The 13,697-nt window shown below is 40.5% G+C and overlaps 1 protein-coding gene across 2 annotated transcripts in view; it reads right to left on the reverse strand.

Annotated features, from left to right (window-relative positions):
- LOC130172442 (CUB and sushi domain-containing protein 3-like) overlaps positions 1-13,697 on the reverse strand; it is a 216,283-nt gene that overhangs the window by 66,310 nt on the left and 136,276 nt on the right. For both annotated transcript variants that reach the window (XM_056381188.1, XM_056381187.1), the window contains exons 38-43: positions 9,429-9,547; positions 8,521-8,590; positions 6,596-6,712; positions 6,158-6,367; positions 5,231-5,419; positions 4,055-4,232 (exon numbers count right to left, since the gene is read on the reverse strand). In XM_056381188.1, the coding sequence (XP_056237163.1) occupies positions 4,055-4,232; positions 5,231-5,419; positions 6,158-6,367; positions 6,596-6,712; positions 8,521-8,590; positions 9,429-9,547 (883 nt within the window). The remainder of the gene's footprint in view (positions 1-4,054; positions 4,233-5,230; positions 5,420-6,157; positions 6,368-6,595; positions 6,713-8,520; positions 8,591-9,428; positions 9,548-13,697) is intronic.

Consider the following 13,697-nt stretch of genomic DNA (forward strand, 5'->3'; position numbering starts at 1 on the left):
AGTAGGCTGTTATCTGTGAAGGGTAGATATGTCCATGGGAGCATAAACCCACATCTACATTACTGTCAGTGCAGCACATGTCAGCTTGCTGTATCTTCACTTCAATGACATGGCAACACTCAACAAGACTAGGTCAAACTAGGTCAAAACCTAGAGTATGGCTGGACCATGTCATAAGCTATCTGCACTCTTCCTAGTGTCAGTTTCAGCCCTTTATCTGTCATCTTCTCTCTTACAATCTGTACCCACGTAGACAGTATTTTAATACAGCTGAATTCCCAATGAAGCTGTTCTCATTTACATGTGTTTCTGTTTCTGTTGTCAGACAATGGAAGTATCAAATAGAGAATGAAACATGGTCCATTAAGACTACATGTTAACCAGCAATCACTTCCAAGCCATTACCAAACTGCTTCTCTGCACTGGTAAAATTCAAATTTTATAACTGTGACATTATATGACAAAATCACTTAACACATAAGTTATAGAAGGCAGCTGGGGTGTGATTTCTGTCATATTTACATCTAAAACTATCACCCAGAGACAAAGTTATAAGCTCATTCACATCAGCTGCCACACAGTCAGCATAGGGAGATGTGCCTGCAGAGAGAAAGCCCGACCTCGCGGGGCAATATTGAAGACTCTCTTCTACAGAAAGTAGCGAGGGTCTGTCCAAAAAGTCATTGGATTTGTCACTTGGTGCTTTTTTCTTTTCTTTTTTTTTTTAAGTTGCTAAAGTGGTCTGAAAAGTCGGTTTATCTCACAGGCAACATTGGTTGTTCATGTCCAATCATTTTGAAAGAGCAATGACCAATGAAGATCCACACTCCAACACTCTGCTGGCCAACCAATGGTGTAACTTTATCAGTCAGTCAGTCAGTCAGTCAGTCAGTCAGTCAGTCAGTCAGTCAGTCAGTCAGTCAGTCAGCAAGCAAGCAACATCCGCATTCATAGGGCTGGCCCAGAAAATCAAACTTTGATTTACACAAAATGTCATAGCACAATGAATAGGTGGCAAAGATGTGATAATGGTAATATGTTTCAAGTGATGGAAACAAGTCTACCAACTCCTTCAGGCACTTTTAAATTACAAAACAGATACAAAGACAAGAGGTTACAGCAGTACAGGTCACTGAAATAGTTGCTGGCATGATGCCAGCGGTGGATGAGATTCACCCTGAGATGCCGAAGGCCCTGAATGTTGTCAGCCTGTCATGTTTGACACGTCTCTTGGACAGAAACATTTGGCAGTTGGGGCTGTGGCCCCAAGTAAAAGACTTTAAGTATCTATGGGCCTTGCTTCTGAATGAGGGTACAATGAAGTGTGAAAATGACAAGTGGCATAGTACTAAAATGTCATGTTGAAAATGGAGCTAAGCCTGAAGGTGAAGTTCTAGATTTATGGACACAAGAAGCTGAAATGAGCTGCCTGTGCAGGTTGGGGTCATAGAGTGAGAATCCAGATATTTGGGAGGAACTCAGAACAGACCTTCTGCTCCACCGCTCCTCCTAAAAACAGATAGTTGAGGTAGCACAGACTTTTAATTAGGATGTCTCTGGGGTGGCTCCCCATGGAGTACATCTGACTGGGAGGAGACACTGAGAGCAGACCCAGAACATATTCTGATATTTCAGGTGGACTGGGTGGACCTCAGGATCCTCTAGGTGGAGCTGGGAGGAAGCGACTAAAAATGGATAGACAGAGATTTTTTGTTCCATTTCTGCTGGGGTAGCTATTCTAACCCTATAATATTTCTACATCTGTTGGGTGATTAGGAGCAATGCTGTAGGACTAATCGATGGCAATATTGAATTTATAGGATTTAATCTGTATTGTGATGAGGTGCCTTGATTTGTCGGGTATCTTATTCACAAAAAACAGGCATTCCCACAGGTTATTTTATATATATAAATTGTTTCTGAATTGATATTTTTCAGGAAATTTACATCACATGTATCACTATAGCAACATTAAACCATGAACATTTCATCCATATCCCCCACCCGAAGATGGATGGATGGATGGGTGGATGGCTGTGGGGTGATAATAGAATTTGTCATTAGCGGTGAAGCCATTTATGAAGCATGCATTAGCTGCTGACTGCAAGACACAGAAGCACCTCCACTAATCAGAGCAGGAGAGAACTTTCAAAACCTTGTAAGCACATTGTCATGATCTATATCTGAAATAAGTTGCCTAAATAAGTTGGATAAGAGTTTTTGTGTGTTGCATGTGGGGATATCTTAAATGCTGCTTTTCTCAGTGGATAAAAAGACAGATTAACGCGAGGAGACAGTACTTTTTATTTGTGTATAAATGCTAGTTTGGTACAAGAAAGAAGTATTTCATTACTGGCACTTTCAGATAGCTCCAGGCCTGTTCACCTGAATGATGTAGTCTAAATGCCTTTTTGTATGTGTATATACCTTTAATATCTTAGAAATTTAAAAAAAAGTCTTATTGCAGTTTCATTTCAGAGTGATCAGCAAAATGGGAGGTGGCAGTCAGGCAGGGAAATGAAATGTTGCTACCAGGGGACAGATTGTTTATGCGCTGTTTCATTTGAAAACAGGAGTGCCAGTAGCTCCCTCCTTCTATACTATGAATTGTAGCCCCAGATGCTGGAGGGCATTTCCCTCCTCCATCACCCATGAGGGCAGCTCCATGACTGCCTAAGGCTTACTATACTATAGAGAGGCTACAGAAAGGTAGAGGTAGACAAAGAGACACAGTTGCTGGAGTGATAGGAGGCAGGTAGTATAACTGTGCTACTCTCTGTCAAGAGACAGTTTCTATTGTTTCTACATAACTAACAAACATCCACAGTAACTCCAAATTAATGTTTTCACTGTGATACACATTTATGTCTTTTTATGCAACATTCACACTGGGGATCTGGAGTTAAACATCTACCATAATTTTGGTGAATAGGGGAACAGGGACGGAGTGACTCAGACTTTAATTCAGTTTCTTTTATTTCATCACGTACCACAATCTTTTTTCTTTTTTTTTTGTTTTAGCAGAAAAACAGCAGGGGGCCGTAAGGAAATAAGTTTTCAGGGGAAAAATGAATCCACAAATGTCCAGACAAAGGTCAACATACCTGGATGGTTCTTGGCTCATCTAATATGGGTGTCACACCAAAAGCTGTGAGCAGAACTTGTCCAACTGGCCTATGGCCTTAACATTTTGTGCAGCTGTTGAGTTTGCTTTTGTGACAAGTAAGGGAAAGACCCATTCCATACAGAGTGAAAATCTATATTCTTCAATTGTTTTTGACCATGTTAACATATATGTTAACAAGTTAATAAATAGATGGGAAACGAGAGGATGGAGCAAAGTCAATACAAAGAATATCAATACCTGTTTTACCATTCTAGGACAATTGGGTCAGTATTTATAGTTTTACTCAAGCCACAAATGGAGAACAAAAAAATGAGTTCACAATATCTACAATATTGAACAGAGAAATAAACCTCATACGGGAACAAAGGCACAGCCTAAAACCTCAGTGACATTTCTGACCTACAGCACAGTTGAGAGACCCCCTCTGATGAAAATCAAGTTTTTAGCTTCAGCCTGGGACTCACACATCACAAACATAAGGAACCAGTCCTGTCAATTTGAGGTGGAGTAAAATAACCTTGTCAGTACAGTGAGCAAGAGTTTGCATTAGCACAACGACTAAGAGTAGTAGTAGAAGAGTATTTTCACATACTTTAAAACGTTTGGAGGGGAACTTTAAGAAAAGAAATACAACTTATCAAACCTTTTGTGAGCTGCTCCATTTGCAATGCACTGTGTATATATAGTACAAAATGGTGCAAACTGCAACGAGGATATAGACACATTATGTGGCTTACTGCTTAGTATTATTTGTAAAATCTGCATCACATGTTTGTAAATCCCACAGACATCACTTCTAATTCAGGAGGACTGTCCCCAGACAATTGTCAACAGAAGTCTGCATGCAGCTTTGTCTGTTTGATGTGTGCCATAAGCTGATGAGTGATGAATGATGAACATCACACTGAGATAGAAATGAGAACTTACCACACAGTGATGTAGTCGTAGATTGGCTCTGTATTTATAACAGAGAAATTGATGGAGATGCCATACCCAGGAGGTACTCTGACAGTCCACATGCAGTCCTGGAAGTGTGGATACTCGGCTGGGTGTCCAGGAGAGTAAACAGTGCCATTCATGGATGTTATATTCCCACCACAGAGAGCTAGAGGGAGAGAAGAAAGTCAAAGAGGCTGGATAAAAATAGAAAGCCAGTCTTTGATTTACCTCAAGTTGTAAATCTTTTATGGCTATGTCACCACTAACTGTTGATAAAACAAACCATAACTGCATGTTATTGGGTTATCACTGAAATACTGTGGGGGGGGTGGGGGGTGCACCTGTTTGATATGACTGCGGGGGAGGGTTACTAGATTGCTGTTAACTTGATGACACTGAGTATTTCCGACACAAAAACTCCCCCCATCATGCCCCATCAGAGGGAATGTGCTAAAATTTGACTTTGAACTAGGAGTCAAAGCCAAAGCGCTGCCCTCCAGATCAAAAAGAACTGTAAACTCGACAGGGACAATACGGCGTCTACAGAGCAAAACAAAACTACTCCTCTCCCTCAAATGCCAAACTCGTAGGTAGTGCTTCACTTAACTAATGAGAGAAAAGACATAATCTATCATACCAAAGAAACATCTGAGAGGTCTCCTTGAAATTTACAACAGAGACAGGCATAATCAGCTTTGTAATAAAGACTTTCAAATGCTCCATACATCATTATAATGGGCTGTATCAGTTTATAGTTCAGTAAAGTGGTGGCACTGTACTTTGGTGGTAAAAGTGAGTCAGACGCTTTAAAGTGCCAGAATAAAGGACGTGACAACAAGCAGACTGAAAAACATGTATTCTTCTATTTGAAATAACTTCAAAGAGCTGTTTTTTAGTGGGTAATGATGATAGAAAAGCATTTCTGTCTTTACTTTAGTCAGCTTCTCAGAAAGTAGTATGCATGACTTTCTAGAGGACTTTAGAAAGATTTTCCACAATGAGTTTGGGGAAACAGTGACAGAAAAACATCAAAGAAAAGGCATTTCATGACTGATAAATATAATTTGCTGATTCTGTAGATGTAGGTTTTTTTTTTTTTTTCTGCACAGACACAAAAAAGATGGAAAACACCTGTTGTGATTATAAAAGACACTAGCCAGTCACCTTCGCAGCGCGGTATGGGGTGATTCCAGTTTCTGCTGACTCCATGCAGACATGTGAGGGATGGCTCTCCAAGCAGAGTGTAACCCAGGAGGCACTCAAAGGAAATAGTCATCCCCACACTGTAGTCCTGACCGATCACTATGCCATTACGAAACGGTCGTGGGTCCGGACACCTCTGTAGCTCATATGCTGGGGAAACATCAAACCCATACAGAGCAGAGGAAGTTTATGGAACATAAGACTCCAGAAAACAAATAATAAGACCCTGCCACTATAATACTGTGTACTCCAACAGCAATGATGACCTCAAAGAACCAAAGCCGGTCTTGTGGCCTGCTAAGAGCTGTGAATCTTGCATCAGTGGTAAAAATCTGTTCAGGTTGCCAAGGTAAAAACCTAAGAACTCAAATACAGATTATTTAAGTTACACGCTCACTTTATATGATCTTTCATATCCATATTCCTAATATTTCATATTCATTTCATATTCACATTCCTTCGTTCCTATGGTGGTTGAGGTCTTTTCTAAACCTTGATAAACTGAAAAATGTGTGTCTGGTTTCTTTTCCAACTTTTCCAAAGCAAGGTTCTGTCCAAAAACTTAAATTCTAAACTGTGTTGCCAGTCTATTACTAATATTTATCTTCTACATTCTAAACCAAAACACCTCGCTGACATAGCCAACACTATTACTATTCAAGGATGTGCTACTGAATGTATCAACAGAGGTCAGTATTGATTTTTTATTCTTAAACTTTTTTTAATCTTTCGACCTCAGAGGAAGCATCTGCCTTGCAGGACTAATCGCTGGTTCCTGGTCTAAAAACAGACTGATAGTCTTCCAAGTGTTCTATTAGCATTACCGCTCTTCAACTTTCTTATACTTTTTCAGCTGCTGCTATGATACCACCAATCTTGCCTCCTCACCCTGGTAGACAATGTGGAAGCCGGGTTTGTTCTGGGAGTAGTCACTGTGGAAGAAGAGAGTGGTCTCGTGGGTTGTGCTAAAGAGGGAGTTGGGGACCACGGGGCCACTGAACCGATCAATCACTGTTCCCGTCTCCAGACTCCCGCTGCGCACCTCCAGATAGTCATGAACAGGCTCTGTTGAGAAGTTCAGAAACTGCAGATGGATCCCTGAAAACAGAAACAATGGGTTAATGTAGGAGAAAATTTAAAGAATATACAAATAAAGTCAGTGAGTGAATGTGTATGTCCCTTAGGAACAGTAGGAGAGGAGAAGAGAGGAGAGGAGAGGAGCAAGCAGAACAATGCAGAAGAGAGCAGCACAGAAGAACAAGCAGAACAAAAAAGAAAAAGAGAGAGGAGAAGAAGAAAGGAAAAGACAGAGGGGGGATGACAGACCGAAGCCAATAGGGAGCTGAACTCTCCAGCTGCAGTCCAGGCTGCTCTGGTAATTCCCTGGGAAGCCAGGGCTGAGGATGACGCCGCTGAAGTCTGTCATAGACCCGCCACACTGAGCTGAGGGAGACCAACCAAGGAGAAAGAACATGTCACTTCTCCACAGAGCGGCTCAATGGGAAAACAAAGAAAAACAATGACTATGGGGGCAAATCTGCAGAGGGGGCAAAGAGCATTGTGTATGTATGTGCAAGTTAAAGTACATGCATGAATGCTGGGTATGTGGTCAAGAAAGATAAAGAATGGTGGTGCTGTGTTTGTGTGCATTTACCACAAGTGCACCTAAGCATGTGTATGTTCTTATGCGTTTATATGCAGACTAGACAAGGGGCAAGAGAGAGAATGAAGTCCTGCACGGTGCTTTATGAGCTTCAGATTGGTTTTGGGTGTGTCTCTGTGTTTGAGCATGTTTGTGAAATGTGCTTGTACATCTCTGCTTGACTGTGTGGATTATGCTCCATAAGGGCATTTGTGAAAAACATAACAGACTGAGGCACATTCCTTGTTTGTTGGTGCTTTAAATTAAAATAAATGAGGGAGTCAATATTCAGCACAGCACCACAGTGCTCAGCAGTGGCAGTGATTACTTCACCCTCCCCCCTGCAACACGCCACCTCTCTTCTTTGACTGTGCGTTAGAGAACACTTCAGCTTGCTGTGAAGGTTACACTCATCCCCTCCCCTCCTGTGGCATATGCCCTAGTCTTACATAAACACCCAGGTGTAATACAATTACAGTCACCAGAGGCATCAATGTAAACCTGTAGCTGAATCATTCCTCTTTTTTCCATCCCAATCTTAACAGGCCCATTTATGTAGCAAATGGTTTGAAACGAAAGGGGTATTGCCGCCATTTCTTTGGGGTCCATGAAACAAGGCCAGAATGGGGGGGAAAAACTATCTTGGGATTTGATTGTGCTCCTGGTGGGGGGAAACCTGCTTGACCTGTTTGTGTATGAATTGAAAGCAAAGAGGAGAGGAGAAGCACTTATGAGGATGTTATGCTGTTTGTGCAGGGGCATGCAACCACTTTGATGTGAGTTTATCAGCAACAAAGTGAATACAGATCCTGGGGTGTTGGGATCAGCGTATGCACTGCAGACGGGCGAGGAGCTGCGCTAACGAGCGAGCACACGCATTCAAGAAAAGGCCTGTCAACAGTAAAGCTGAGATTTATGTCTGCAGTGAACTGTGAAAACCACAGGGACAGAACATTTACATGAAGAGCAAAGTGAATGTGTGGTTGCATGAAAAAGCGTCTATCTCTGTGTGTTTATATGTACTGTAAGGGTGTGCTTGCACTAGTATGTGTGTGGTTTTGTGTTCAAGTGTAATTGGGGGCAACAAAACAGTGAGGTGTCAAAACAGAAAGTGGAGCACTTCCTTAGTAATCTCTGGAATCTATCACAGTGGCAATCAACTTCAGAAGAAGTGTCAGGGGAGGCTAGAGACTCTCATCAGGGGTATCAAAAATCAAACAACACACTGAGATGGTGCAAAGCCCTCAACTGGAGGGGAAAGCAGAAAATTCATAACACCCCCCACCTCAAGCCGCCCACGCCCACCCACCATCCCCTTCTCCGATCCTACAATAAAATTGTTGCTTTCGCTAATACAATAACAAGTCCTCTGTGACGCCACTGATCTATTGTGTGGCTGTGTATGAGTAAAGTATTGGCATGGGAGAAATAAGGAAGAAGAAAGGATGAACAAGGAAAAAGTCAATGAGAAAAGGTGAATGGCAAGAGACAAGAAAAAAAAAAAGTGAGTCTGTGTGTGATGCAACAAATATGCGTTTGTTGTCTGCAATAATACCTCATTGAAACCCTGAATGCTGCTGATGTCAAACCGTAGAAAATAACACATTACCTAAACACAAAGGTACAGGGTAATTCCATCTTCTGACGGGACCAGGCATGCAGGTAATATATGCATTACCCTGTTGAGGAAAACAAACAAAAACAATACATTCACCGAAACATCGCACAATGAAAAAAAAAAGAAAAGAAAATGAACACCAAGAGATCAAACCGACAGGTGCTTGCAGCAGATTTTACATCTGTCCTGTAGATCTTTGGAATTTGTTAAAAGTCAGAGTTTTTTTATTCCCCAAAATTTGTAAATATTTGATGGTATCAAGAGTAGGAGACGGACCTCTTGCTGCTAACTAGAGTACAAACTGAACTCAAAAGACTCATACTTGTGCTTTTGTTTTCACAATGGCCTGCAGTCTATTTCTAGTATTCAGACTCTCAGCCTGAAGATGTGTGTATGAAGTTACTGGTTGGTCCAGAGAGAATGGGAGAAGAAGTGAATGGCCAGGCCTGGGAAGAAAAATCGGTGGGGGATTAGTGAGGTGACTGTTAACACAATCCGTTGCCCATGGCCTCGGAAAGTTCTACAGCTCAAAACTCCACCACTACACTATCTACTCGGGGAGGATTGGAAGACGTTAAAGCTGCTTTGTAACAGCACACACTCACACGAATATCCAAGCAGATAAGCACACAAGCAAAGTACACACAAACACACGCACACACTTACAAATAAAGATGCAAGCATTAATACACGGACCGACCCCACTTTCGTGCACTTACTCACAAACACAGATGTCATAGAGAAAGTATTTTGTAACGCTGCTTTGACACATTCATCCTTTCGGGTATTTCCTTGAAATTGTCACTCCAGGCAGGTAGATATGATTCACTTATCATAAATATAAGAGAGCTGCTTTGACAGACTCATATGCTTTACTAGCTCTGAATGCTTTCACCCACCTGCAACGAGAAGCCTTGATCACACTGAAAGGAAACCATGTCACCCACGGTGTAGCGGTCTCCCACTTTTTGGCCGTTACTGGGAGGCAGCGGCTCTGGGCACGAATCCAAACCTATTGCTTAGGACAGAGTCACAACACACAAGTGTGGACAGCGATCATTCTTCTGCATAATATGTATACAATCAAAACCTGCATTCTTCTCAAAGCATTTGATATTGTTTCATTGTTGAACATCCACTGTATATTTAATGTTATCATTTACATTTAATCACCCAATACCTATGGAGAAAAGGGAATAATTAAATTAAAACCAAATGTTTTAACATGTAATTACACAGTGCCTCATTTTAATATGCTTGTAATTGCATAATAATTGCGTCCACCCCCCATATCGTTTAAAAACTGGGACAAGCCACAGAGCTATTCTACTGGTGGCTGTAATCGCAAAATCCTTCCGACTGTGATCTGAAGCAATCACAGTGAAATTACAAAGCAATCCCTTAAGTATTACTTGACAGAAGCATTGAGCTCCATTGGAACAAAGTGATTACAGTGCCACTTGCCAGGTACTGAGAGGTCTGATATTGTGTTTTATGGTATAAAAGCAATGGTTATCCAAGCTTTGGGGCATGTTAATGTTGGGTATCTGAGGTATATTTAAGTTAAATTCATTTCCACAGAAAAAAAATCACAGAAGAATAGAAAAGTTTGAGTTTCATTTGTCCTAAAAGTGACTAAACTAAATACACAGAAAAGACTTGCAGACAGAGAAAAACACATCTCACACTTCCTTCATTAAAGCTCATTTTGTAAGTGTTCCAACTGACACAAGTCATCTGTCAATAGGTTGTTAGAATGCTTATTTGGATGCATAAAATTACATTAAAATAGTCTGAACTCCTCCAGCAGTACTACAAGAGAAACCAACTGTAATGACTCTGAAAAGCACATATACAGTACAGTCATACATAATTTTTTTTGGCACATTACTAGTAAGCAGGCGGTGGGGTGAGAAGTAGTGGGAAGGAAGATATACAAACACAGCAGCACAAAAAAAGACAGATGTATCTCCACTTATGTGGGGGCACAGATAACACATACTCACACCACTCACCAAAAGAAAAAATATGTACGAAAATGTACAAACACTCACACACAAGCCCACTCAAAGAGTTAGCGGGTCCAAACAAATAGTTGGGTGGATGAATGTAAACACAGCAGAAATGTCCACACAAGATTCAGAACAATTCACAGGCAACTCTTCAAAGCTCAGAATAAGGGGAGTGGCCACTCCTCTCTGCATCTAGTGAAAGTGAGAGAGAGTATTCGAGTGGGAGGAGACGGTAATCTAAGAGACGAAGAGCAGGAAGCTGAGTATGAGAGCAGCCACAGACAGAACTAAAGAAGAGTTACTATACTAGTGGGGTGGGTGGATTCTTTGATGCTGTGAAGCTTTGGGTTTAAATAAAAGTATTACTTCGACAAATTCGAATGACTTTGAAATTGTTAATTGATTTCAAGGAGATTTGGTAATGTGATTCATTAAGCGGTGTTTGCTGCTATAGTGTAAGGCTGCCATGAAGTAGGTTTGATATCAAAGAGAAATTAAGCTATAAATTAAACAGTTTCATGAAATAATCATGTGTCCTAACTGTAGGGAACAATCAACCTTCCCCTTGCAGCGTTCTATGAAATGAGTAAACTCTTTAATAAAGAAGTGCATTCACATTTTCTTCATTGAGAGAAGGAAAATAAGGATTCAAGATTCAAAGAGTGAAAATAATAAATTATTGGTGAAATATTGTAATACAGGATGCTATGACAACTGCTTGCATTATATACAGGAACAAAACAAAAAGTGTAAATGTGCATCCATATATTCATACGTCACACGCAGCACACCACAAATGTCAGTAGGCTGTCACCGACCCCCACAGTAAAACACTTTGTTGGTAAGAATATACTAAAGCCTGCATTTATCAGTCATATCAAACATACACAGTAAAGGTCCAGTTTCCACAGCCAGGGGAAGTGTGCCAGATCGTAACTGGGCACAAATAGACCTTTGCACTCTGGTCAGGGTGCCCACTAACAGACGGCACTGGTTCCCAGTGTGCTCCAGATGGGTTCCAGTCACTGTCAGAATACAAATTTTATCGGGGACTGTTGTCACCCTGCTGTGAGAAGGTCGGCACCCAATGTTCCTGAATGTGAAACTGCGTCTGGAAGGAGTCCCGTCCTTATCAAGAATGCCTGATATTTTCAACAAGATGCCTTGTTGATTGTATCTAGCCAATGCAGTTTTACTAGTTTGTCACCAGTTTCTATTGATGTGTGCCCACTTTCCGAGTGTAGCCGAGAGTTTTATCTGCTCTTGTTTTCAATTTAATGTGAATCAGCATAAATTTAATTATTTTAATAATCTTTAAAAAATTCTAAGTTGGACCTGCAAAGAAAACAGTTTAGAGTGGAAAAAAGTAGGACAAGGTTAGCTGCAAAATATTATTCATAGCTAATTGATAAATCCAAGTGCGCTACAATGGTTTGATGCAGAAGCAAAACATGCAGGTCACACAACACAGAACTGTTTACTGAGTGTAAAAGAAGTCTCTTTGTAAGGTTACACAAAAATACCACAGTAATTTGATGGTTCAAGCTCACAAAGCATAGTACTGACGTTATACACTGTCAACAGCACAGTCAACTGAGAGTTTCAGATAAGAGAGACATGCTTTAGGTTGGTGGTGGCATACACAGAGTGAGGAAGAGTTTCTGCGTCAGTCATTTAATAGCTAATGGTATTTTAATTTTCAAACTATGAATTGTGATAATTAAAATCGCAAACATCCCATCATTTTTATCTTTCTCTTTATGCTGATCATCATCATTCTCATCCTTAACCATTAATATATTGTAATTTTGCCACCTTCATAAATAAATGAAAGAATCAGTCTAGTCGGTTGGACGACCAACTGATCTCCACCGTTAACTGAGAACAAAAACAATATTGTTGAGTTTACCATCATGATAAATACACTAATTGTAGAGATATCTGCAGGTGGAGTCGAGTGTGGGATTCAATTAATCATAAATCATATCAGTTTCTTTCATCATCTTCAATACAGTGGTACAGGAGGAAAGGTGTCTCTGAACTAAGTACATATCCTGAGGACGTGTGTATAAAAATACAAAAGGTTGTGTACCTACAGTGTTGTGTTATGTCATATAGTGTAGGATCAGATAAGATAATTAAAATCCACACACTATTAATCTGTAAGGCCCACTGTTGCAAAATTACAACGTCATATTTAACCATCCTAAAAAAAAGATCTCTGAATGTTTTTTTTTTCTAAAAACCACATTTTCATAGTCAGTGGGTCCTATTGTTTATCCTCACAATGCTATTGGATAGAATGTGTTTATAGGTCTGGTCATCTGCCCCTGAACTCACACTACCTGCAAAATGTCCTCCAAGCTCATGTGTTTTCTTTGTTTTTTTTTCTAGTTTAGACCAGAATTTAATAAATTCATTGCTTTTGTTATTGGAATCTGTAGCAGCATTTAACACTGGATCTGTATCTAATCAGTTTAAAATAAAACATTTTTACTGATCTTGTTTGCCCAATAGGTGCTTGTTGCATTAGGAGACTGGAAACAGGTTCTGGGATGGGTTGGGGGATGCTTGTCGCTTTGTTCATGCCCACATTGAAGACCATTCTCACCTGGCCCTGAATAATTCAACAGGCATATGTTCTGGGGGGACGGATGCATGGATCCCTTTTAGTATGATAATAGAGGACAGAATAGGCCAGACAGAGTGGTGGAAGTGTTCAGTGTGGAGATCCAAGTCCTAATCCAAATCCTTTCCACAGTCACACAATACTGTCTGTCCATTCTTTCAGGTTATCCACTACAAATATTACTCATATGTATCTTATATATGTATCTCATTATTTTTTTCAGAATGCCACCAGCACGGAGAGATCGCCTATACAGTGTGACTCTACATTCATGCTGTGAATCTCCTGTTCTACCAAGTACCCAGTACACTGAACTCATCGTCATGTTTATGAAACCAGTTTGAGATGACTATTGCTTTGTAACATTGTGACATTATCGTGCTGGAAGTATCCATTAGAATATGGTAAATTGGTAAATAAAGGTAAATAAATTAAAATTGAAGGTACATTGTGGCCATTAAGGGATGCATTGTCATCAACAATGCTAAGATAGGCTGTAGCAATCAAACAATTGGTGTTAAGGGGCC

This window comes from Seriola aureovittata, chromosome 7 (assembly GCF_021018895.1).
Source record: "Seriola aureovittata isolate HTS-2021-v1 ecotype China chromosome 7, ASM2101889v1, whole genome shotgun sequence".
NCBI lineage: Eukaryota > Metazoa > Chordata > Actinopteri > Carangiformes > Carangidae > Seriola > Seriola aureovittata.